The following is a 26,624-nucleotide window of genomic DNA, read 5'->3' as shown; positions in this document are numbered from 1 at the left end:
TGTGATTACTCAGGTGTGGAAACTGGCATCCACAGACCACAATGGAACAGATGGCAAAATGAAGCAGAAGAGTAGGGTAAGAAATTAGGATGTAATTTTTAAGTTACGTGGCGTCTCAAAGGCATTTTTTTCAGCCATGTAAAGTAAATTAATTACTCAGAAGCTTCAGAGTGACCCAGTTGGACTAATAAAAGAGGCCCCATAAGTCTTTTGTAGGTGCTTCCCTTGACTTGGCAGGAACATGTCCTGGTAGGCAGAATGCTATAGTCATTAACTGGAGAGCAAACTCCTCCAGGGAGGAACCAAGAAGACTCCCAAAGCAAAACCATCTTCACTACATAGAACAATCTGTTTATTAGGTTTTTCTTAGCACGGGTCACTGCCAACAAACTCTTAAAGAACTTTGTATACCTTTGATTATTTACTCATGCCTCCATGCCAGGCATCTGAGCAAACTTATTTTTCACCACTGGCTTTCTCCATAGCTTTACCAACTATTGCAACCTGTGGTCACCTTGTGCCTCACATGATACTGACTCTGAAGTACACCCTCCATTGTTTTAAAATTTATTGTTGCATTTGATATAGATAAAACCTGCCTCCTTAAACATCTTCCACTTATCTGGGGTTTGTGCCATTAGACTGTCCTTATTTTCTTTACTCTTTCTTGGTTTCTTCTGCAGATTTCTCATTGCCTTTATGGTACAATCCTCCTTCCTTCACTGATCTCAGGTTTAATATCCATCCATTTGACGGCACTTTTATTTCTTTGTTTCAGCCAGCTTCCCTAAAATGGTACATCTTACACATAGATAATCCATTGTTTTGTGTTTTCTATTGTTAAAAACAATGGATTTGGTGTTTTTAACTAAAAGAAACATAAATAAGCCTTTAATACATACAATTCAGTGTCTTTCCACTCTAACTGCCCTCCATTTACTAACTTCCCTGTTTCTGACCATGACATCATTATTCTAGTCTCGCTATCCTCAATCGTTGATGGTTTATACTTCTCTCTCACTATATGCTATCACAAATTCCTATCTACATTTCTTGAGTGGTGACCCTTAAACGCATTCCTTCCTCATCACCATTTTTGCTGCAATGATAAATTTTTATACCTTACAACTGTTTCTTTGATCTTATCTCATGGCAAACTCCCCAAATCTTTAATTTATTTCTCTTTTTTCTTTCATACCCAGCTTGATTCTGTTTTAGGAACTCTGTGTATCTCTGCCTGGAGACACTTCTTTAAGGCTGGGTTACTTCTCATCCTGCACAACCGAATAAAACATCATTTTCCCAAACTAGCCTCGCTCACACCGCTGTAAAAGTGTCCTCCCTCCTTTATTACCATCATTTCACCTGTTATCCTTCATACATGAGTATGCAACATTAAACACAAACATCTAACAATAGTCCTTCAATTAATTTTCTTGTGGCATCTTTTCCCACTTATTTAAACAAATGGGTACTAATTTACTCTCTTTAAAGCTCACTTTCTTTTGTAAACATCCTGATTTAGAACTTTTTCAGACCTCAATTTCTTGCCTGAGCAGTAAGAATTGCTCCATTAACCAGATCCTGCCTTTCTAAATCTAGATCCCAAAATTGCTCAATGTAGTGTTTCTCAAAGTAGGGTTGGTGGAAGAGGTACATTTCTGGAGATCTGGAGATCTGGAGAGCAACTCTTTTTAAGAATTATTAAAATTATTGTGTTAATTGGTACAATACTATAAATTAATAAGCTATATTTGGAATCATGTGAAAGATCAATCTCAGTGTTACTATGGATGTTTGTCATACATTCTGAACCACTTTAAAAGCCTTGTTTCCAAATGATAAAAAGAACAAAGATGGGTATAATATGTTAATGATAAATTCCAGCCAAATGAAAACCAAATAACATTCCCATGTAGTAATACAGATAAAAAGTTTCAAGGTAATTTGAATAAAGTGCTGGTAGGATTGAGTCATCACATGGTACAGCTACAGGCAGAAAGTGTTATATACACACATGGCATTCTGTGTCTCATCTTACAGTCATAGGGATATGTATTTCAGTAAAAACAAAATACACAGTCAATAAACATTTTAATGATGCATTAATTTGTTTATCTTTAATTTTGGTTCCATATTTTAACCAAAGTTACAAGGATAAGGAATGTTTGTGTTGTTTTATTGTTGTGAATATTTAATGAACATTTTAATATAAATCACGCTAGCAGCCCAGGAGGATGTTTCACTTTTAAGGGCAGGTGGTGGGGGCAACCTGTACATTACTAGAATCCACCCTTCCTTTTCATAACACTGCTGCCAATCCCCTGTATCGCCACCCTAGTTTCCACTCCCAGCTCTTATTCTGAACTTACTCTTTTTCCCTCAAGTAAACTCCTTTCTACTGACTACCAATCCATTTGTTTTTTCATTTCCTTCCAGGCTTAACTAAACTTTCCTTTCCTTTACAAATACTTTCTTTGTAGCCCCTTAAGGTATTTTGCTTCTTTTTGTAACACAGTAGCATTTACATTTGTAGAACAAAAGCTGTTATTTATATTCCTCTTCCAATTATTTTTCCATGCAAGATTCATCTCTTCAAACACATAAGTTTTTAATGAGCAAAGACCTATTTCTTTATTATTCTGAATTATTGTATAATGAATAAAGAATTCAGAAGACAGTGTAAAATGAGAACATACTAATTAATTTATAGAGGATAAACATGTATGGCAATGGGGTATACCCATACAGATAGTAACAACTTCCAGGTAAATCCAATCATAAATTGAATAAGAAGAAACAAACGTGGTTTCAGGAGCACTTAGTAACTGACAAAAGAGGGCTGCATCACAGATATGTCTGAGGACATTGCCTTTACCTGAAAAAAAATACACACAAATGTCCTCATTGAATATGATCCTTTGTTATCTCTATTTTATCTCCTGTGAGAGCGAATAATACAAGAGAAAATAAGAAAATCATCTAGCACTTAATGAAAGTATTTTAAAAGAAAATGAAAAGCGAAACTAAAAATAAATACAAATTCTTGACCATTTGAATTAGGGTTGTTTGTTTGTTGCTTGTTTTAAGTTTGGTATTTTTAAAAAGCAGGGCTTTAAAAAAATAATCAGAAATCTAAGTTTGAGAAACACTGCATTATGTACATATAAAGTCCAAACAGTTAAGATATGGAATCATGACAATTACCAGAGAAATTGTCCTACACTGTTTATTTGCATGTTAGAAATAGTGCCTCTCAGAATTTTGATCTATATTCTTGGTTAAGACAAATCCACATTACAATGTTAGGAATAAAATCTGTTTTAATGCTTGGTCTGCATGGTCATAGATTACGTAGGTTAAATCACCTAGAAAGTTAAATGTATCTTACATGGACTATAAATACTTAACATATATAAAATGACTTAGAAATTTGTATTTGATATTCTTCCACAATTTAGTCTTTCCATGTTAGTTTACTTGGGTACCTCTAACATTAAATTTTGATTACAGAATTGTTTTCATTCATCTGTGTGTTTTTCTATGTCTGTAGACCAGATTTTCTCTGTCAAGATGATAGTGTGTAATACATCATTTCTATCAAATATTCTTATAGACAATCTAGATAAATACAAATTTTTTTCTATCAAATATTCTTATAGACAATCTAAATAAATACAAAATGGTTTTATTATTCTTAGCTATAAAGATTGATTCAGCATGTTTTATAATTTCTAGTAAAGAAAAAGTAATTGAACAAAGAACTCTGCACATCTGGTAGCTGGTCAGGAAGAAGCAGTTATTTCCGTGTTTATCAACCATATGGCTCCATACTTTCACAGGAATGGGACCAACATAGGCCTTGAATTGGTTTACTCAAGAATACATTTAATAATAAAGTCAGTTTTAGTTAAAATATAAAAAAAATTGATATATTTATTGGCCTGCCTGTGACCAATTTTACACATGTGTGTGTGTTGTGTGTATATATATATATATATTTATTTAACTTACAGAAAATATACGTAAAATGACAGCATGAAAATACAAACCTATTTTATTAAAAACACTTTTTAATATAAACCTGATATGTGATACTGATGGTTACCTAGTAGAGACAGGGTGAATTGTTTAAAAGCTCATTTAGGAAAACATATCACACTACATGAAGGAGAACAAATGTGGGAATACAACCCTTAATTTAATACAAGATTATGCCAAAAAGAAAGTCATTGTAAATAAGAACTGAAAACCATAACATGAAAAATGTGATATTAAAAAACATAAGGGATATCAAAGAAGAAATGTAGGGCATGTATATTCAAGAATGAATTAATATCTATCAGTAGCAAAAGTTTTTCAAGTCAACGAAAAGAGAAATAAAAGAGAAAAAATGGGAAAAACATATATATGGGCACTTTAGAGAAGGAGAAACCCAAATGTTTAGTAAGAATGCAAGTTAACATTCAACCTTACTAGTAAAGTCAGAAATTCAAATTTAGGCCAGGTGCAGTGGCTCACACCTATAATCCTAGCACTTTGGGAGGCCGGGAGGATTACCTGAGGTCAGGTGTTCAATACCAGCCTGACCAACACAGAGAAATCCCATCTCTACTAAAAATACAAAATTAGCTGGGTGTTGTGGTGCATGCCTGTAATCCCAGCTACTCAGGAGGCTGAGGTAGGAAAATTGCTTGGACCCAGGAGACAGAGGTTGCAGTGGGCTGAGAATATGCCTTTACACTCCAGCCTGAGCAATAAGAACAAAACTCTGTCTCAAAAACAAACAAACAAACAAAAAAAAACATGAAAGAAAGAAGAAAGGAAGGAAATTCAAATTTAAACAAGATATTATCCTATAGCCAGAAGAAAGACAAAACTTAAAAAACAAGATAATAGCATATATTGATGAGGATGTGGGGAAACAGGAACCTGCATGAACTGCTTTGGGAGTCCAGGTGGTGCAGAAATCCTGAGAGCAAATTGGCAATAATTATAGAAATGAAGGATGTTGGCAAATAATAATACAGAAACCTGTACTCACATCTATAAGGACTTATTTGCAGAGATGACTGTTCAAGAGGAAACAGCAGAATTTAATTCCATCCTGGATGTCCACATTTATGGGAATTAAGGATGAACTAAGAGCAATGTATGCATGCTATGGTATGTTAAGTAATGATCAAGCAATGAAATAGAGACAAACAGCAACTGGGATAAGCTATAAAAACATAGTGTTAAGTTTACAAAGTTAGAAGCAGAATAAAATCTCTAACATGATACATTTACTTTTACAGTTCCTGCATACTCAAAATATTATATATCTGTTCAATTTGCAAACGTAGTACTGGACTTACTCCAGTTACTTTAACAGATGCATATGGGGAAACAAGGATGAAAGCAGAAAAAGAAGGTCCAGGAAAAATAAAGTCAAACAAGAGAAATTTGTATAAACCAATCATCACAATGTGTCATTAAATTAAGTTGTATGATTAACTAAATTATGCATCTGAAGGGGAAAAAAAGAGCCAAAACAAGCAAGCAAAAAAAAAAAAAAATTCCAGTTGTTTTTAATGATTAATGTGGTTTGACAACCAATAAACAAAGTTTGTTTATAAGATTTGTTCAAGGTCTAGTATACTATAATCACAGGATTGTAGAAATACTGCTTAAAATCAAATAAACAGAAGTTTGTGATTAATGGTTCATTTAAAATTTCCATAGATAAGAATCTCAGAATGAAAAGAAATTAAGTTTAAAAAGGATGAAAGTAAAGACAATGTTTGAAAACAAAATTGCACAACATAAGGAACTGTATGACAACGATAATTTAAGTAGAAATTCAATACTAAATTTCCTAGTAACCTAAGGAAAGAAGAAAGTATGATAAACCCTAAGATTTAAAATGTTTTTAACATATATTTTTAAAATTACTCCTTATAACAAGTACATCTTTCCTGGCACTGAGAGTTGAGAAAAATCTCTTCTGTATGTTCTCATAAAAAGAGAGAGAGGTTTCCAACAACAGCACTATAATAAATACATTTCCTTTGGGTGACATCTCAGTGTAGGGTGAAGATAAGATGCCCGAGAATAGTTCAATATTATCGCTATTCTGTGGAGTGAAAACAATGTAGTCTAGACATACAGTTCTATGGTGGGACATCTTCATGCACATGCATATTTTTATGATCTGGAAGACCATATGAACTATAATTGATACTAGAACAAGAGGAACTTGCAGTAAAGTGAACTGGTAATTTGGAATATCTACTGTACACACGTGCACTGGGTTTCTGCATTACTGTATTATCCAGCTTAAGCAGATGCACAAAGCTAGAATGATTTCAATGGCATGAGACTTAGATCCATATCTAATCCCATAGATCTAAAAGAAAAATGTTTAATTTTAAAATATTTTCAATATTCTCTTGGAAAATTAACAGAACAGAGTTCAGTTAAAAACTCTAGATTCATTCCTCTTCTTATGACCACAAATTGCTTTATATTCTCCATTTATACAATAGGAACTCTGTCTCTGCCATTGTAAAAGGAAGAAACATGAAATTAATGGTCTAGCCTCCTAACTGTACAATTAAAACAGTGAAATATATGATGTTATACAACTATGTTTGTCAAGGCTAAAAAAGTAAATTCTGAATATTTACCTGTTATAAAGAGTTGTTAGTTCGGAAAAGGTGAGCACATTTTCTAAATAAACTGAAAAAACGTCAAAACTGCTAAACAGATGGTTCATATGAGACAAGAGTTCATGCACTTTATGTTATAAAAACAAGAAAAACAAATAATATTAATGTGGAACAAAACATGATGCTTTCAGTGTATGTGCATAAAGATAAAAATGTAAACTTATGGCTGGATTGGATCCCTTGGACTTACTGCCATAGGATAGCACTGGAAAAGGTAAGGAAAATATGAGTCATTTAACAAACAAGATCATAAAATAAAAAGGAGATTTTGCTTCATAATTCTCCTAGCTTTGATGACATAACAGTAATATTAAAAGTTATAATTTGTGCACTCCATTTTTCACTGCTTCATTTTTGTAGAAGAAGCTGTTTCCATAATGCATTGAATTATTGATAAAATTATGTTTTATTTTAGACTGTAAAAACTTAACACAGAGGCACTGAACTCTTAAGTTATGTGGAATGAGCCGCTGATTGATAAGCTAACGATGGTTATTAGATTTCCCATCACTGTTTAATTGACTTTGGCAAATTTATTCTACCTTGTAGGTGGTCTGAAGGCAGAGTTGAAAAAATGACAGTTTTGGTGTTGAGTAAAAGAAAAAATTGAGAGCTAAGTGCAATTAAAGTTTAAGAGTTTTGATGTCCATGTACATTCTTTCTTGAATTTCCTACAATAAACATGCGTACTTGTGCATTATGTAAGCAGTTTATATAATGCATACGATTAACTATTTTAAAGTGATAGCCTTTATTTTTAAGACACACAAACACGTATTTCCTCTTAAATAGAGAATCTACAATAAAAAGGTCAATAATGATAAAGGAAAAATTAATTCTTTCATGCCTACCAAAGAGATCTACAAATTATAATGCTGGTCATATGGGCCAACGGTTTTCTTGTGTGCCTTATACGACCCAGACAGGCATAGATAATATTTTATGTGTCTTGAGATTGCCTCCAAATCCTCCTACAGGATATTTGTGTAAATTTATTTAACTCACTCCTAGAACTCAATCTCATTTATAGTGTCTTTGGGATATACTTCGATTTTGTCAGCAAGCGACTAAACTCCAGGAGAATATATTTCAAGAAATTATTCACATTGCTTGACTTCATCGAAAATACATTACAATGAAATTTTAGTGCTCAGCTAAAGTGATAGCTAACTTTTGCACAAAAAGACTTTTTTTCCCAAAAAATACAGAGTTATTTTTCCCAATAATATTCATTTTATGGGGCTTTCCTTGTATATGCATTATCATTTGAGCATTTACATCAGGGATCAAAACTTTTTCTGTAAAGAGCTATATAGTAAATAATTTTGGCTTTGCAAGCCCTGTGGTCTCTGCTGTAGCTACTCAATTTTGCATCTGTAGCCTAAAAGCAGCCATAGACATTAGGTAAACAAATGGCTGTGGCAGTTTTCAAATAAAATTTTATTTACAATAGTGGCAGAGGGCCAGATTTGACCCACCGAAGCTTTGGTTTTTCAACTTCTGCTTTAAGTAATTCTCAGGTTCAAGGGAACCTACTTTTTAAAATAAAGTATGGATCAAAAATAACATATTCCAAAATCAGAACATTTAAAATGTGTATGAAATTTAAGTGAGGAATTATGTACTAATCTTCTGAGTAGTTTGAAGAAACAATGGTTTTCATTATTATGAACACTGAAATTACACACAATCACTAATAAACATTTAAATCTAAGTAAATAATGCATATTTAAATTTTCCCTCATTTACTGAATTTTAAAACGTAGTGCTTATAGCAAAAGAAATTCATACAGAAATACTTCAACTATATAACCTTAACTATATGTCTTAACAAGAATGAATTTCTTTACTTAGGGATGTTACTCAGTATTACAATTTTTGCAATTAATACAGAGGTTTATAAATTCAAGTATGTGGAAATATAAAAATTGAGACTTCATAAACCTTGATATAGTGGTGATTCGGTGATAATTTTAACAGTTTTGTCCTCTGCTGTTACAGAAAAAAAATAATTTATATACCCTTCATAGAAGGAAGATTCGGGCTTGTATTTCAGATTAAAACTACATGTGGAATTATATATAGCGACTGAATTTAAAGATAGAAGATATTTGGAATAGCTAAACTTAAATTCTGTGGATGAAATTATATTATCCACATAAATGAACTATTTTATTTTCTCCCAATTCAGAGAATGAAGGGTCTCTGTCTTCCAAGAATTTACCCTCTAGCTTTTGTCTGTGGTTATATTCTCTCTCACATGTTCTTTGTTTTGCTTCATCGACTAGTTGCACATTTTTCTTCCTTTCAGCCTATAAACATGACCAAGTCACCTTTTTGCTAAAAAAGAAAACAAAACAAAATTTCTCTTTACTCTTCTCTCCCTTTGTGGATCTCTCTCTTTGTCATTGAAACCTTTTGGTGGGGCACACGAAACCAGCAGTTTCTGCTTCAGCACAGCACCATTCATCAATTAGTCTGTTATTAGATGAATTCTGCCTTAACATTCCATTTAACAATTATCCCTGGAAACTGAGTCCTGGTTTTATGCAAACTAGGCAGTTTATAATTTCAAAGAATATTGTTTAATATTTCTTATTGGGTTTTATTACACCACAATCTCCTAACTCCACTGTTTTTATTTATTTAAGCCATACCTTTCTAGAGGTACTAACTAGTTTGTATGTTGTACCATTTACTTAACATTAGTAAATTACCACCGCCTTTATGGAAAACAATATACAGATTTCTCAAAGAACTAAACATAGGATTACCATTCAATCTAGCAATCCCACTACTAGGAATGCACCCAAAGAAAAATAACTTATTATATCAAAAAGATACCTGCATTTATACGTTTATCACAGCACTATTCAGAGCATTAAAGATATGGAATCAACCTGAGTGTCCATCAATGGATGATTTGATAAAGAAAATGTGGCATATATAGGCTATGAAATCTGATTCAGTCATTTAAAAAAATAATGTCTTTCATAGCAATATGGATGGAATTGCAGGACATTATCATAAGTGAAATAAACAGAAAGTCAAATACTGCATGTTCTCACTTATAAATGGAAGCTAAACAGTAGGAACATATGAACATACAGAGTGGAATACTAGATGCTGGAGGCTCCTAAATGTGGGAGGGTGAGAGGTAGATGAGGATTGAAAAATTACCTGTTGGGTATAATGCTCATTATTTGGGTGACAGATACACTAAAAGGCCAGACTCCACCTCTATGCATGTAATAAATCTGCACCTGTATGTCCCAAATTTATAAAAGTAATTTAAAAACCACTAACTACCTCAGAGAAATTTTGTTAGTTTTAAATAAGTTACTATATATAAAGCACTTAGAATAGCATGGCACATAGTAAGCACTAAATGAATGCTAACTATAATTACAACTCGTTTTCTATTTTTACTTTCTCTTTTTGAGTTTGTCTTCTAACTTTTCCTTAAATATGTGTTTTTCCCTTGCTTTTGGAATTAGTACACTTTGCTTTTTATTTCACCACTCTCTAAGGTAAACTATACTGAGGGAGGCATCACTGCATTGTGTCTAAGGGTCCAAATTAAAACCAGACTGTCTGTGCTCAAATGCAAACTGACTTCACAAGCTGTGTAATCTTATGCAAGTAACTCAATCTCTCTGTGCTTCAATTTTTTTTAATCTATAAAGTAGAAACAATAAAAATATCTCCTTTATAGGACCGTTGCAAGGATTAACAGTATTCATGCTTGGCTCACAGCAAGTGATATTTAAGTACTGATTGTTGCTATATTGTTTTTACTTTTATTAATTCCAAGAATTTGATTACTACATTCTTGCTGATGTCTCTCCAACGTCTCTTGCCATGCCAAATCTTTCCATTGGGTTTTATATTCTTGAACATGGATACACAGTAGGACAGCTCCACCTGAATGATTTACAAGTGCTTCCAATTCAACACAGCCAAAAGTTAACTAAACAACTTTCTCCCAAATGTGCTTCTTCCCCTGTATTACTGAAATCATGTTACTGTGCCATTTGCCACACAGTGACTCAACAATAAACATATGAATATTTTGTGATTGCGCTTTTATCTCAAATATGAAATCCACTTAATATCATCTCATAAAAATTGAAATCTGTCTTCTCCGTTTCTACTAATACTGTTTAGTTCATGTGGTACAACATTTTTTCATTGACTATTCAAGTATCATCCTAAATATTCTTGACATTCTATGTATCTCCTAAGTCTGTGTGCCAGTTTCTAGAATCGTTTGCATACACAGTCAGGCTAAGTTGTTCTCATTGGCTTAGAGACAAATTGAAATGGATTCCTTGATCTGTCTTCTAATTTTTGCATGCTCATTTCCTATTATGATTTGGATATACCATATCGTTTTTCATCTTCATAACATGAGCTAACGACATTCTCTCTACTAATTACCTCCACTCATTCTTTAAGATGTGGCTCAAATGTCACCTCTGCCATGAGTCTTTCCAAATTGGTTATTATACCACTTCTTTACCCAATCTCTTGGCTGAGACAATTTCCCTTTTCTTTGGTTTCAACAGAACTTTTAAGGAACACATATAATTATCTGTCTGCACTCTTGTCTTCATTATAAGACTGTAAACTTCACAAGAGCTAAGACCATGATTTATTCATTGACTACTACAGTAGACTCTGAGTGGATATTTATTGAGTTCAAACACCAATTCCAGACAGTTGAACAGAGAGAAGAGAACAGAGTCCAAAAAGTATTCCATTTGAGATGTTAACAGCCTTCACATTTCTTAATAGTGAAAAATATAGCAAAGCATATTGCTACAACGTGTATGAGGCAGTCACCTGCAAATCATCTGGTCTTGAAGGCATATGGCACATTAAGAATTGTCTTTAATCGTGAAGATTTATACTTTAATACCGTGTGTCCCTATTACTTCAATGACTACCTGCTTCCACTCTTAGCCCCATGCCAACATACTATCATCTTAATATAATAACCAAAGTAATCTTTATAAATACAAATGTTAATGATATCACAGCTCTGCTGAAAATACTCAATGGCTTCCTTTTCAATTCAGAACAAGCACCAAAACCCTATAAAATGGCTGCAGGTCCCTGCATGAGCTTTCCCGTGTCCTCACCTCTCTGATACACAGTCTATTAGTCTCTCTACTGCCCACTCACCTCCAGCCACATTGCTCTTCACTCTGCTGTTCTTTGAGTATATCACATACACTCCTATCTCAAGGGTCTTAGCATCTGCTGTTCCCAATGCCCAGAAAGTTTTTATCTTGTACTGTCACATGACCTGTGCCCTTAACTTTTTCAGATCTTTTTTCAAGTGTCACTTTTATGATGACCTTCTTAGCGAGGTCATCATAAAATTGGCCACCCTTTTAAAATTCCAACTTCTCCCTATAATTTAACCTCCCTTGCATTTTTAAATCATTGTATGACATACTTAATATTATTATTATTATTGTGTTCCCATGTTCTCCTGAATATAAGTTCTATAAAGTATGACATAGTAAGTGTTTAAGAAATAAATTCAAACAAATGAATAAAACATTTCTTTTAGTGAAAAAAATCCAATAAAATGAGAAAGAATACTCTGAACTTTATATCTACATAGGCTCAAAGTGTGGGTCACATTTTCTTTGATATAGAAGTCATATTGTACTAATAGGCATACAGTAGAAGCTTGAAAAGGCAATTTAAGAATGGAAACACATTGATGTCTATATCGTGTGTGTTATATGTAACAATAACTCATGTCATCAGTGTTTAGAGTGGGGATGGTTCAAATTATGGGCAGGTTCTCTGACATCTGACAATGAGGAATAGTGTCTTTGCCATCAAGGCTGCAGCAGCACACTTCATTCAACTTTGACAAAGAAAAATCTATATAAGGATCAATCTGACATCAGGAGCATTTTTTAGAAATTGAATCCCAGAACTTCTGCCATAAAGTTATCCATTTGTTCTATGTCCCAAAGCATCTGACGCTGTATTTAGAATTTTTATTTCAGAAGATTTTGTGGTTTAGTAGAAATTACAGACACCTGGATTTGAACCTACTTTACTAGCTGCAAGTAACCAGGGGAGTTATTAAACATTCTGTGCCTCAATTACGTCATCTATAAACCAATTCTTTATAATAAAATGGTATATTCCATAAAATGCATATAGAACAGTCCTTGGTACTTTGACAATGAATGTGAAACAGCACAGCTTTAGAGTTAGGAATACCTGAGTTCAAACGTCAGGTCTGTCACTGACTTTGTGTATGAGCCGTTACTCTGTGAGTTTTAGTTTCTACATGTGTAAGATGAAGAAAATTATGTCTAACTTGCAGTTGTGAGATCTAGAAATAACCTGGTACCTACTCACTTCCTGCTTGCAATAGGTACATATAGATAAGAGCCTCAGTTATCAATTCTGTTTTATTAAGTCTCTTTTCTCTCAGTATATCACAATAATTGATGAGATATATATATAGCCTTATATATTTAATTTGCATTTATAATTTATGGCTGCTTATTTTGACATTAAAATTAATCAGATCTTCAAGCCAAGGGAAAATACTCCCTACGAAGTATCTAAAAGTAGGCTTTCAATAAATACTTATAGAATTAATAAAATGTATAGAGATTACATTCCATTTGCTTTATTTAAGAAAGCAGGAGTCAATAAAATGCATATTTGAGAGAATTACTATAATCCAGTGTTTAGAAAATAGATAATTGATTTCCTTTCAGTTCTTTCTAACAATTCAGTTATGTTTCTAAAGATTAATTTAATTTCTAAAGATAAATTTGGGCAAAAACATTATCCACATGAATATGTTGCTTCTGGATAACTCCAGAGGATTGAGTTTGAATCTGAACAAGCATATATTATAGAACCAAAAATTTCAGTTAAATAAAGGGAAAATGTATACACTCTGTGGTCTGATAAATTAATGAATTCTCATGGTTTGTAGCATCAGAGATGAACCCTGATAAGCATTGTCAGAGGTACAAATAAAGATTTGATAAGAAAGTAATTACATTTCACAAAAATGAGACATATAGATGTCAATAATGCAAAAAATGTTATTAAATAAAATTAAGAACTCACATGCAAAGTTTTTCTGCTTTGTCTGTACATCATGTACATTCAGCCTTTAATAAGGTCAGCAATTTTGTGTTTTGTCCATTTTATATTGTGAATAAATCAATCCATTTATTGCTAGACCCATAAAAGCCAAGTATTAATATTACCTGATTATGACTAGTTGCAGAGAGTAAATTTGAAGTCCAAATAACAGCAAATATGTTAGTTGGGGAAATTTGAATGCAGTCAAAAACAGGTACTAAAAATTATAGGAATGGAGAAGTAGATTATATCAACAATATGAGAAAGAACCCTATAATTGAACATTGATGGATACAGCATGTCAAATGATTTGGTAAAGTTTTCTAAATGAGGCAGATTATGGTAAGTCCCAAATTAGAAACAGAACATACTGAGTGAGGAAAACCACTGATAAAAGAATTACTTCTTTGTCTTCTGAAGCCATTCTGCTTGGAGGAACTATGGAATATTACCAGGTCCTTTTCTGCCAAGGGAGTTACGAGGAATCTAAAAAGCCATTTCACCTCAGATTTGTGAAGTGGAAAATACTTTAATACTAAATCAACAATTTAATTCAGTGCAATATGCTATAACATTTGGACATGTGTTTATTTTTATGACATCATGAAGAGAATTTTCCTTTCCTGATTGCATTTCTATATTATTTCTAATAGCCTTTGTTAAGTTGAGGTGACTTTCTTTCTAAAACCTATCCAAAGAACCAAGGATTTACAAATTTAATTATTTCCCAGAATATACTGTATGATTTTGAACCAAATATGCTGGGTTTTTTATTTCACCATAGGCTAGGAAAAAAGAAAGAGAAAGTCAAAGTGCTCCGCATTTGGAATCACTAATTTTGTGCTCCAATGACAAATATTTAGTCTCCAGTGCCAGAACAAGGTGAAGCCTTCCAATGATTCACTGATTCACTCTCTATCCAAAATGCACCTATTATCTCTTCTCTGTGACCAAAGACAGGTCTCTAGAACTTATTTTCGTTATTCAACTTGCAACCTTTTCTTTACCAAGAATCATTTTTTCAATATTCACCAAGTTCTTTTTCCCTCTAAAATATCCATTTCTACTTGCTATCTTTATAATTCCACTTTTGCAAAACTGAGTTCAAAGACCACATCACCATGATCTGCCTTACCTAACTGCTTTATGTCCTGGACTCTTTCTATAGACAGCCCTTGACTCACGTTCTTTTATCCAGTAACTGCCTCCTATTTTATATAAATGCTTTAAAACTGCCTATCCTTCCATCTCTAGAAGCAGCGAAGTCATTCCTCTCCTATCATTTAGATGATTACAGAAATACAATCTCCACCACTGCAACTGCTAAAAAGGATGAAAGAGCTGGGGCCTTTCCTTTGTTCCCAGTGGTAAGGAACCCTTGTGTCAATGCCTCATATATGACTGAAAAGCTTTCTTATATGACAGGCTTAATGTTGCAGCTGTGTTGTTATTCTAATTCTATTATTATTCATATGCTGAAGACGTATGTGTTAATGATAGTTAAGTTTGCTATTTCTCTACAACATTGCCTTGAGTGTCACAATTTAAGACTATAATTTTGACAACATGACCATAATAAGTACCTCTATTAAAAATTTCTATTTCCAAGATCCAAATTAATGATTTCTGTATATGTGTATACCATATATATATTTACATAGTATATGCATTTAAAATCTATATGTATATGTATTTACATTTTTATATGTATATAAATCACATAATAAATAAAACTAACTTTTAAAATAAGAAATACATAGGAAAACAGCTAGCTTCATTTTTCAGCATCCAAATAAATCATCTATTTACTGATCACATACTATATGTAAAACACTATGGTGTGACTGTGCAGCTATGAATTACCTCCTCTTTTCCGGTCTCATGTCCTTTCTGTACAAACCAGATAACTTTTGCTTGTAAAGATCGTGGGGTACATTCCAGCAAAGAACTGTTGTTCTCTATGCCATAAGCCAGATGTTCTTCAGTCTTATCCAAAGCATCCCCTACAACAGGAACATTATTGCCATCTTTGAGACTTAGATTTTACAAGTAAATAAAATTTTTAAACATTATTTATATCCCTGCAGTAACATGATTAGTTCATTACTTATTGCTTATTTCTGTAAGGGCAATTTAAAGGAATTATTTAGAAAGAGTGGCATACCAAAATCTAGGCATGAAACAAGCAAGCAGGCTAAGGGGTGGGACCAGAGCAGACAACTGAGAGTCTGATTCCAAAGGATGAGACGGGATAGTCAAGGCAGTAAAAAGTGTCAGTGTTAAACTCATGGAAAGTCTATTGCAACCTCTACTGAGGGAAGAGAAAAGGAGCACCAAAGCACAGAATTAAATTCATGGTTACAAACAAAAGCAGAAACCAGAAATGCAGGCAAACTGCCACTACATAAACACAAACGTGAATGGTATCTTGACAAGGGATTGAATTTATCCGGCTGTTGGGCTCCTGCAGTGAAAGAGAATGTGAAACTGAACTAGGGACTTCGTGAAATAGAGCTTGATTATAATCTATGTCTTGGACCAGAAAGGTTCTCACTGGTCTTGAACTTGAATTTGCATACATGCAAGTACACTTAGCTACAGTAGGGAATAAAAGAAATCAGGATGACTCTTTTTCTTTTTTAACTGAGCGAAATTCAATAACTGGACCCCCGGACTTAGTTTTCCTATGCCTGAATCCTACTCACCTTTAGAACCAACCCCTAAACTTCCCTAAGATGAAGGTCCTGCTTTTCTCTTGCCATTGTTCCCAGAGGCTTGAGACCTCCACTAAATCCTGGTCAGCGTCGGGTCCAGCAAAGTGATGCCGGAGCACAGTTTCTGACTTTGTCTATTACCACTTCTGGTTTCTCATTTATGGTATCCCTTCTTCCTGTTACTTCCTAGTGAGCTCAGTTACACTAAATATAGCCTAGTCAACAATCACCACCATAACAGAAAGACTCAGGAGAGTGTTAATAGAGAAATTGTCTTAACTTCCTTACTTTTGCCTAAAGATGAAATTTCCTCCTTTCCTTGCCCATCACAGACCACCACCCTATCACCTTTTTTGAACCACCAACCACAGCACTACGCTTAGTCAACTTAGGTAAAAGAGAGAAAGCTTTTTCACTGTATCTATCTCAAAGCTTAGGAGATGACTTGATACAAGTAATATCGGTTGATAAAATCCCTGGAAGCTATATAACATGGTGAAGATATTCCCCCAGTATGAGATAAAGCGGTAAGTCATATGAGTCACTGTGGCATCTACCACCTAAAGTATGCAGCATTATTGTTCCAGGGTTTCTGTTTTAATAATTAGCTTAATAACAAAGCTTGGTAGTGTATAAAACTTATTTTCCTAATCATGTAAAATTAGATGTCAAATTTACAAAATTTTAACTACATGTGAGAGAAAAAGAATACTTCTCATTACATTGTTCTAGAATAACATGAATCGCAAGGAAAATAAATCTCTTTTAAGAGGTTTGCAGTTTATCTTCAATGTATTCTCCGAGTAACCCAGAACAATTGATTTTCTATAGATTACCAACAAACTGTTGTCCAAAGCACTGCTGAGCTGCATTTCCATGCCGAACATCTTGTCTGCGGAAACGCCTGAAAGAAAGTAAATGCATTTAGATGTTCATATTTCAATTTTGCAGGCTTTAAAATATAGCCAATTGCATTAAATATACGAGTAGTATTCTGCTACTGAAAAAAAGATCATTCATATGAAATAAGGATAAAATCCAAGTTTCATAGTTTTTCACATTTCCATTATATGTTCTTCAGTAGCTAAGATCTATGTTACCCTGTTTTTAATTTACATAATGTTGAATTCTGGAAACTCAACTACGATTGGACAAATTTCTCTTTACTTTTTGTTAAAAATTTCGTTCAACAAAAAATCTTCTAGTTTAAGAATGTCTTGAATGGTAAAGTGTTTGGGCAAATAAAGACAATGGGATTTGAAGTAGAGTATTTAGTCAGTACAAAACAGTTATTTGGAGTATAAAACTCCCATATATAATAAAGTGCAAATTAAAAAGGTGTTAGAATCCAAAATATTTTGCTCTATAGCCATCATCATCAATTAGTACAAACAGAATTTCTAAAGATAAGATATAAACTAATAATATACTGTACTCAGCTTACTATTCGGATATAACATTGAGAAAGTATATGGCTCTATTTGATGTGATGGTGTGTTATTCATGTTTAGCAGTATGTTGTGCATCTAGTGGTACTCAAGAAATATTAATATTTTCCCCTTCAATCTGCCTAGTATAATCAGAGACATTTCTAGTATACTTTTAATTTCATAGATTGTTTAGATATGTAACTGAAAAAATACAATATTCTGTATCTGTGGAGAAATTCCAAACTATATATATTTATATATATAAAGCATTATATATATATATTTTTTTCAGAATAGATAAATATACAATGTTTTGAATATATATATTATATATATAATTCTAGCATATATAATATATGTTTTGACTATATCTAAAAACATAATCCTTTAAATATATAATATTTTATATACACATATATATATAAAATGATATAATTTGTAAGCATTTTTCTGAGGGATTAAACAATGGGAATTATCATTAGTTAGCATTGAAATTCTAAATCAAGATCTAGGAGATACTTAATTTAGTTTACAGATTAAAATAGAAGTATTACATAAAGGTGGAAAATATCACTTGCTTCTCTAATTTATGGCATTTCTTCAAGACTGAGGGAAAAACAGAAGGCAAAGCAGAAGTTTTACCCTGGAGGGTGATAGCATAGCTTCCAAAGTGACAATGAGATGCTTTAACCATATGCAATGATGAAATTTGGAAAAGAGAACCAGATTTAATTCCCAATACCACCACTAATATTCTATATAATCTTATGCATATTTCTTCCCTTTCCTGGCTCTTTGGGTCCTCCCTTGTAAAATAAAGGTGGCAAAATGACACCTAAAATCTATTTCAGTCTCTCTTTTTTTCATTCTAGGGTGCACTGTTTATACATAACAACAATAGAGTGCTATTTCAAGAGATCAAGTGCTTTCTCACACAGGAGTTCAGATCTTATTTAACAAATAAATAGATACTGAAAACTAGGGCAGATTAACATCTCCAATCAATTTTTGGGATTATGACCTGTGTACAGAAGTATGTTTTCACTTCTATATTATACTAGCATATACAGCTATGATACAGCTAATAGCAGGTCTAGATGAGAATTAAAATGCTGCTGTTAATTCCTCACTTTGTTGAGTATTGCTTCTATATTGAGAACCTAAAGGCTGAGGAGCAATAATGAATAATGGATAAGAATAAAATCAGTGAAATGAAATGGCTTCCACTTTGCAGAGATGATGTTGTATAAAGATTATTAAACAAGTTATGTGAGGATAAGGAAGCTATAATCAAATAATTCTAGATAAGCAACATCCAGAACTGAGTGCACAAATATTGCTAAAAGTTATTGGAAACATACATTTAAAAAGAAAGATATCACATTCTCCAGCAAGGTTTCAGTTCATTTTATTATCCTATTATAGTTGTCCTTTATTCCTTTTCTTCAGTACATAAATGTGTGTGGGGGGGAGGTGGTGTGTGTGTATATATATATATATATGGAGGAGTTTCAGAAAGGTTGAGCAAAGTTGCTTTTATTCTCAAAGTTGCATATTATTCTCATATCTCTAGCCTCTCCTATAAATTTTTAAAGAGAATACTGGAAATAGACAAAACACAAGAACAAGGGGAAGAAAAAGACCTAGCATTATAAACCACAATGTATTTTGGAAGGTCATTTTAAACAAGTGGTTTGGATTGTGAATTAATGTTTTTCCCCTGTTGCCTCATTTTCACTCTGTGAACAGAAAAGTATTTATTTTAATGACCAGTTTTCAATTTCTCCTTCTATTCAGGTCTGAAGCAAAAACGATCTGCTATAAAAGCAAACCATTTTACCTTCATGAGCTGGAACTTTCCCAAAAAGTTCTCCTCCAGGGGTGAGTGATGGTTCAAAAGAATTTGACACCACTGAAAGATCTCCATTACATGTCACTGAACTGAGCTAATTCATTTATGAGCACAGCTTCTGACTCCTGCATTTCATGCCTTCCTGTCTACTACTTTTCTCATTCACTTGACTTTTTCTAAGTAACTCTTTTTGTCCACCACATCTACTATGTTATCAAGCTAAAGGCTGTACACTGTTAAAAGATGCATCATATACTAAAAAACAAAACAAAAAAAAAACAAAACTATGGAAGCTACTAAATTAAAATTGATGATCACTACTGCATGCCTAACACAAAACCTTGTCATTCATAAGCATTTGGTGCAAAGCTTATAAATATTTGTATTGTTGCTAATAAAAATAAAATAATGTTGTTATTTGTGGTAAAATCCACATTCTACCCTCGTATTCTTCTACTATTTCACTCCTGACCCATGGTACTGCATGCTTTTCCCTAAGTGTTCTATTTATTTGTACAGACAATTAATTCCCTTTGACTGGAATCATCTTATATATCTACCTTCCAGATTAAGTTCAAAAGTCATATTATTTTGAGAATCAAATAAAGTTTTATATGCATTGCTCTTAATCCAGTACCTCATCCACAGTAAGTGCTCAATAGCAAGCTACTACTTACTGTCATTATTTACAATTCCATTCTTCAGTTTCCAATTTCCTTTAGACAAAAGTTTATGATTGTTTCTTCATAACCGTTGCACATAGTACAGTAATTGGCTTAATAGGCAAATACACTAAGAGTTAATATTTTCAAATAATTATATGACTATAATCTTTGAGAATTGTTTTCAAACATCAACAAGCATTCCGCAAAATCAATTAATTTGCTCAATTCTGTAACACAGTTGGTAAATTTAGTTCAGACACATCCTCTCGAAGCATAATTTTACTATCTGCTTATTATATCATTTCTTAAAATACTCACTGGAGTGTTAATTTAGCTCAAGTAAAATTAATAAAAGTTTTTAATGAGATTCTACTACATATTTGAACATATAAAACAAGAACTACACTAAATTGGGTTAAATTATATTCTAAAAAGGTTTATAGAAATGCAACCCAGTTAAATAATAAAAATAACTGAAATTAATACAAACTGTTTTTCAGTAGGAAAATTGTCTGTATTTCTATTTTGTCTTTTATTTTGCCTTTGGTCATCTATTACAAGAAAGAAACTGCTTATTCTGTAAGAAAAAAATACATTTTTCCTGAGGTATTTCCACAAAGAATGCACAACTTCATATGGCTTGAGTGAAGAGATATCCTTATTCTTCAAAATTCTTAACTGCATCTCAAGATCTCTGCTTAAAGAATCCTGGGATTTACCTTCTATAGGAAATGGCAATGACCTCACAGATTTGTAGACACTGGCGTTTGGAGGTCTTTAAGTACCTTTCATTTGTGTTGAATTAAATCACACATTTCATTAATTATACAGGTCATGCATTTGCCTAGGAGTTAAAATAATCACTTTCAAAATGAACTAAATGAAGACCAGCTGTTAGAAAGGACATGGGGCAAATGCAGGATGTATTTTAGAATTTCTTTATTTATTTTCTTTTTAAGTCTTTGAATCTCTCATGTGTGGTGGCTCACCATTTCCACACTTCCACTTTATCTAAACTTGTTTCATATCTTGCAGCAAAAGTTTCAAAAGAGGGAAGAACTGACTCAAACCTGGGTGAAAAAATAAAAGGTCAACAGCATGCTCAGCTCCAGTCTTTATAAACAATAATTAATACAGGTATTTTCTGGAAAACTTCAAGCGTTCAAAGTTTCTATTATGAACAAAATATAACTATGATGATTTATTTAAATAAAAATAGCTTGGTTATTTTTCATGGAATGTATAAAAAAAAGAAAAAGACCAAAAAAAAAAAAAAAACCCCAACATTAGGGTTATTAGGGTTTTCCTGAGTAAGGGAAATAGTTCATCAGGTAACAGGTCTCACCTTTTTGCATGTGTACTTGTTGGGTAATACCGGGAGCAGGATATGCCATCCCAGGCACAGTAAGGGTCTCGAGCCAGGCAGCAGTCAGCGCAAGCACTTCCATACATGTCACAGTGATGGAATCTGACTTGAGCCACGGCAGAAGCTGATCCAATATATAGCTGTTGCTATAGAAATCAAAAAGAGGTCACTAGCAGAAATGGACATAACTTTCACTGAGCTATTACACCTAGTTTTCACATTTGCACACAATCACCTCAATAAAAATTCACTTAAATTATAGCAGTTTCAGGAGTTTGAGACCAGGCTGCACAATGTGGTGAAACCCCATCTCTACTAAAAACACAAAAAATTATCCAGGCATGGTAGTGGGCACCTGTAATCCCAGCTACTTAGGAGGCTAAGGCAGGAGAATTGCTTGAACCTCGGAGGTGGAGGTTGCAGTGAGCCGAGATCATGCCACTGCACTCTAGCCTGGGAGACAACAGTTAAACTCTATCACACACACACACAAAAATTATAGCAGTTGTTCAATATAGGTAATAGAATATTTATATTTTTATTTCTCTAAAATTTGAGATACATTCATAGACATAAATGCAGGAGTACCAACATTGCTAGACTGAACTTGACAAGAACTCAAAATGCTGTGTTCATTGTCTTGCATTATCCAACACTGCAGATCTTTTTTTAAAGAACTATAGAAACAGCTGAGTGCAGTGGCTTCTGCCTGTAATCCCAGCATTTTGGGAGGCTAAGGCAGGTGAATTGCTTGAGCCCAGGAGTTTGAGACCAGCCTGGGAAGCATGGTAAAACTCTGTCTCTACAAAAAATACAAAAATTAGTTGGGCATGGAAGTACACACCTGTGGTCCCAGCTATTCGATAGGCTGAAGTGGGAGGATGACCTGAGCCTGGGCAGTCCAGGCTGCAGTGAGCTATAATTGCACCACCAAAACTCCAGCCTGAGTGACACAGTGAGACCTTATCTCAAAACAGAAAACAAATCTATAGGAACACTTAATAAGAGATTTGGAAAGTAAATGGCCTCTTAAATATTGACCTATAACATTTAGAAGAATGACGTGTATATCTATCTATCTATCTACGGAACAGGTAGCTGAACTTTTAGTATCATATCTTTCCTTTTGCCTGAACATGAAGAATTATTTATAAATAAATTTGGGGTACTATGTACAAGTGTTTCTAAAGAAGTTTACATTAAACTGATTTCAGTGAAGTAGAAAAGAGGTATATTTCATTGCACACTCTTGGATTATCATTGTTACCATTGTTTTTGAAAAACATTAGTGAAAAACAGCCACGGAATAATGTGCTATCATGATTATGTAAGTAAAACTACTCTCATCTACCTTTCCATAGAGATAGAAAATGAAGACATGTATTAAATGTAAATCATGATATGCTTTTGTCAGAACCAGGCAATGGACATAAAGTTTCAGTCAAACAAGATTAATAAGGTTTAGAAGTCTGCAGTACAACACTTTACCTATAGTCATTAAACATGTATTGTACACTTAATATTTTGTTAACAGGGTAGATCACATGTTCTTCCTACAATAAAATAAGGTAATAAAATAAAAATAAAACTGTAATAAGTTCAGATATAAGCACATATCCTTTGACCTTAGCTTACATATAGAACACACAGAGCTACACACACATACACACATACACACACACACACACACACACATAGACAACTTACTCGCTTCGAAGAAATCTCCATAGAAATAATAGGAACTGGATCCTGAAATTTTAAAAAAGGTTTCATTTTTTAGAAAATAATATAAAAAGATTTACCTTAATATGCTGGTCAATTCCTGAAATTATGTTAGCTATGTAAGTGGTTCTGTGTTAAGCACTCTATAGCTTTCATTTTAATAAATCAATATGCAAATACAATTAAAATACAGCTTTAAAAACTTTTTTTCTAATGAGGTGGGCAGATTTGCAGATGAGAAGAGCAGTAGGTGATACAACCAGCTTACTGTTTGTCTCTTGAATATGGTTTTTGTATTTACATTTGAATATTACTTGTGCTTTGGAAACTCAAGTATCTTTAAATAAAGTAATAAAGTCAGAATGTTCTTTCTGTTAACGTAACTGAACCATTAAAATGAAACCAGTGTGTCTTTCAGTAGGTGTTATTGCTAATAAACCAAGTGATCTTTAATCATTTAAACCCAAACCTAAACAAAATATTTTTCTGTTGGAGTGATCGTGGTGAATCACTATTAACTCAGGATCCTTTGAACAAGATGAATAACCTGATTTTCTCAGAACTGCACCAGAGGAAGGACAATTTATACCATAGCTTTGAGAATCAATATTTTGCTTTAGGATTGTGAAGGCTAGTCCACCCCTAAGAAAAACAACAAACTCAGATCATCTATGCAAGTGGAAAACCACAGGCAGGTGAAATGCACTCTGGGGATGATTATCCTTTGAAGAACTGTTTTCTAAAAGGGAACATTTGATCCTCTATGTCAGTGGTTTTTTTTAAATTTTAAACTACAGAATCTTTATGCTTTTATACATTTATTCATTCAGGCAACAATGTTCTTAAGAGTTTACATGAACAAAACACTGTGGTGAGTAAATATTAAACACATTTCATTTCATAACATGAAACGAAATCTTATATAGAGTCCCAGAGTGCAAAATAAACAAAAGCATAGCTGCTTTGGTTGATATAGGATGGTGGTTAGCTTTGGGTGTGACTCTAGGGAATCTGCATTCTAGTACAGCAAAGGCAAAATGTACTGCTTTTCATTTATAATATCTTTTCACATATATCCATTATAAACATATATAGCCAATCCTTGTTATTCACAGATTCTGTACTTGCAAATTAACCTACTTGCTAAAATTTATTCTATCCCCAATATCAAGACATTGTGTGTTTTTCACTCATGGACACCTGCACGCTCAGAACAGCAAAAAAATTGAGTCACAGGACATGCACATTTCCAGCTGAGATGAAACAAGGTGTCACTCTGCCTTCTTGTTTCAGCTTTCTTAGTGTAAATAAGTATCTTTTTCATGGATTATGTAGTGCCAAAGTTGTCACATGTCTGTGCTTTTTGTTTTTTTTAAATGGCCCCCAAGCATAGTGCTGAAGTTCTGTTTAATGTTCCTAAACTCAAAACAGCTTCACTGTGCCTTAACATTGAAAATTCCTTCCTTAGATAAGCTTCATTCAGGCATGGATTATAGCACTGTTGGCTGTGAGTTCAATGTTAATCCATCAGCAATACATATTAAATAAGGTGTCTTTAAACACAAACACGCATAAAAGAAAGTTAAGAATTGATCTGTTGACAATTATGTTATAATTAGAAATCTCCTGGAACATAACCCCTTGTTTCCCACAGGAGCAGTGGTCAATATTCAATAGTTCAGTGTTATAACCACTTTAAAAACCAAAACTGCTGCGAATGATATGACTTGATGTGTGTGTGTGTGTTGGAGGGGGTTGTATAAGTGCATGTGTGGTGCATATATATGCACACACGCACATATATATACACATACACCTATGTATATGTGTGTCTGCATATGTAATTGTTTTTTCATGTCTAATCTTTTCATTATCATTTTCTATTGTTTTTCTTTTTTAGTAAATTCTTTGTATAATCGATGCACTTAATAAAAAACAGTACGCTTATCCTACCACAATGTTCACAATATGAAAGTGTATTATTTTTTCTCAGCACTAACAGTATATTTGTGCAAGATGTGATTGTAATACTGGCTTTGAAAATTATATGTAGTATAAATGTTATTTCTTTATAGTCACAGTTTATTCACTGAAATTCTTTCCATGCTAAGTAAATATTGACCTCTCAGTTGAAAAGTCTGTAAAAATAAAATAGATGTATTAAAATTTGAAATAATTATTCACTTATATTAACTCTGAATCCACAACACACCTGTTGGTAAAAAATAGACATAATATCTTTCCTATTTACATCTCACTTGTAGTTGTAATGCATAACTTTGGTCTGTATTTTTTACTTTAAATACCTTGAATATCTGAAGTTCTTCTAGAATTACTTCTTCCATTGATTCCATTTCCTGGTTGTAAATTGTGATTACTTTTAGCACAATTCCATTATCTACAAGAAAACAAAACAAGAAATAAACTAGAAGCTATGTCACAGTCTGGTTTTCAAATAATTAAAATCCCTGTAGCTGACTGGGTAAGATGGCTTATGCCTATAATCCCATTATGTTGGGAAGCTGGGTCAGGGTGTATCTCTTGAGGTCAGAAGTTCAAGACTAGGCCGGCCAACACGGCAAAAACCTGTCACTACTAAAAAGACAAAAAAGAAAAATTAGCCAGCCATGGTGGTGAGTGCCTGTAATCACAGCTACTCAGGAGGCTGAGGCAGGAGAATTACTTGAATGTGGGAGGCGGAGTTTGCAGTGAGCCAAGATCATCAAGATCATGCCACTGCACTACAGCCTGGGTAACAGAGAAGCTTTCATCTAAAAAAAAAAAAAAAAAAAAAAAACAGTAGTGACTATAAATTCAAATAGGATTTGAAATCCAGAAGCATGAAACATTTTAATCACTGCCAGTTTAAAACAATATGATGACTTATAAACTCATATTTTTAATAGCAAAATTAATTTTATATGCCTGGCCAGAAAAGAAGAGGAAATAATGATTATTTCAAATAGCTGGATCCAAAAATCTGATCATAGATTTAAAAATAAAAATATCTTTTAGAATTAATAAA

At 33.2% G+C, this 26,624-nt stretch overlaps 1 protein-coding gene across 2 annotated transcripts in view; it reads right to left on the bottom strand.

Moving 5' to 3' along the window:
- SEMA3E (semaphorin 3E) overlaps window positions 1-26,624 on the bottom strand; it is a 276,720-nt gene that overhangs the window by 5,743 nt on the left and 244,353 nt on the right. For both annotated transcript variants that reach the window (XM_002751652.5, XM_054237356.2), the window contains exons 12-16: window positions 25,906-25,997; window positions 23,585-23,626; window positions 21,857-22,023; window positions 17,401-17,468; window positions 15,714-15,853 (exon numbers count right to left, since the gene is read on the bottom strand). In XM_002751652.5, coding sequence (XP_002751698.1) covers window positions 15,714-15,853; window positions 17,401-17,468; window positions 21,857-22,023; window positions 23,585-23,626; window positions 25,906-25,997 — 509 coding nt within the window. The remainder of the gene's footprint in view (window positions 1-15,713; window positions 15,854-17,400; window positions 17,469-21,856; window positions 22,024-23,584; window positions 23,627-25,905; window positions 25,998-26,624) is intronic.

The sequence above is a fragment of the Callithrix jacchus genome, chromosome 11 (genome assembly GCF_049354715.1).
Source record: "Callithrix jacchus isolate 240 chromosome 11, calJac240_pri, whole genome shotgun sequence".
Classification (NCBI taxonomy): Eukaryota; Metazoa; Chordata; class Mammalia; order Primates; family Cebidae; genus Callithrix; species Callithrix jacchus.
Note: the sequence above shows the minus strand (reverse complement) of the source record. Positions and strands in the feature narration are given on the sequence as shown.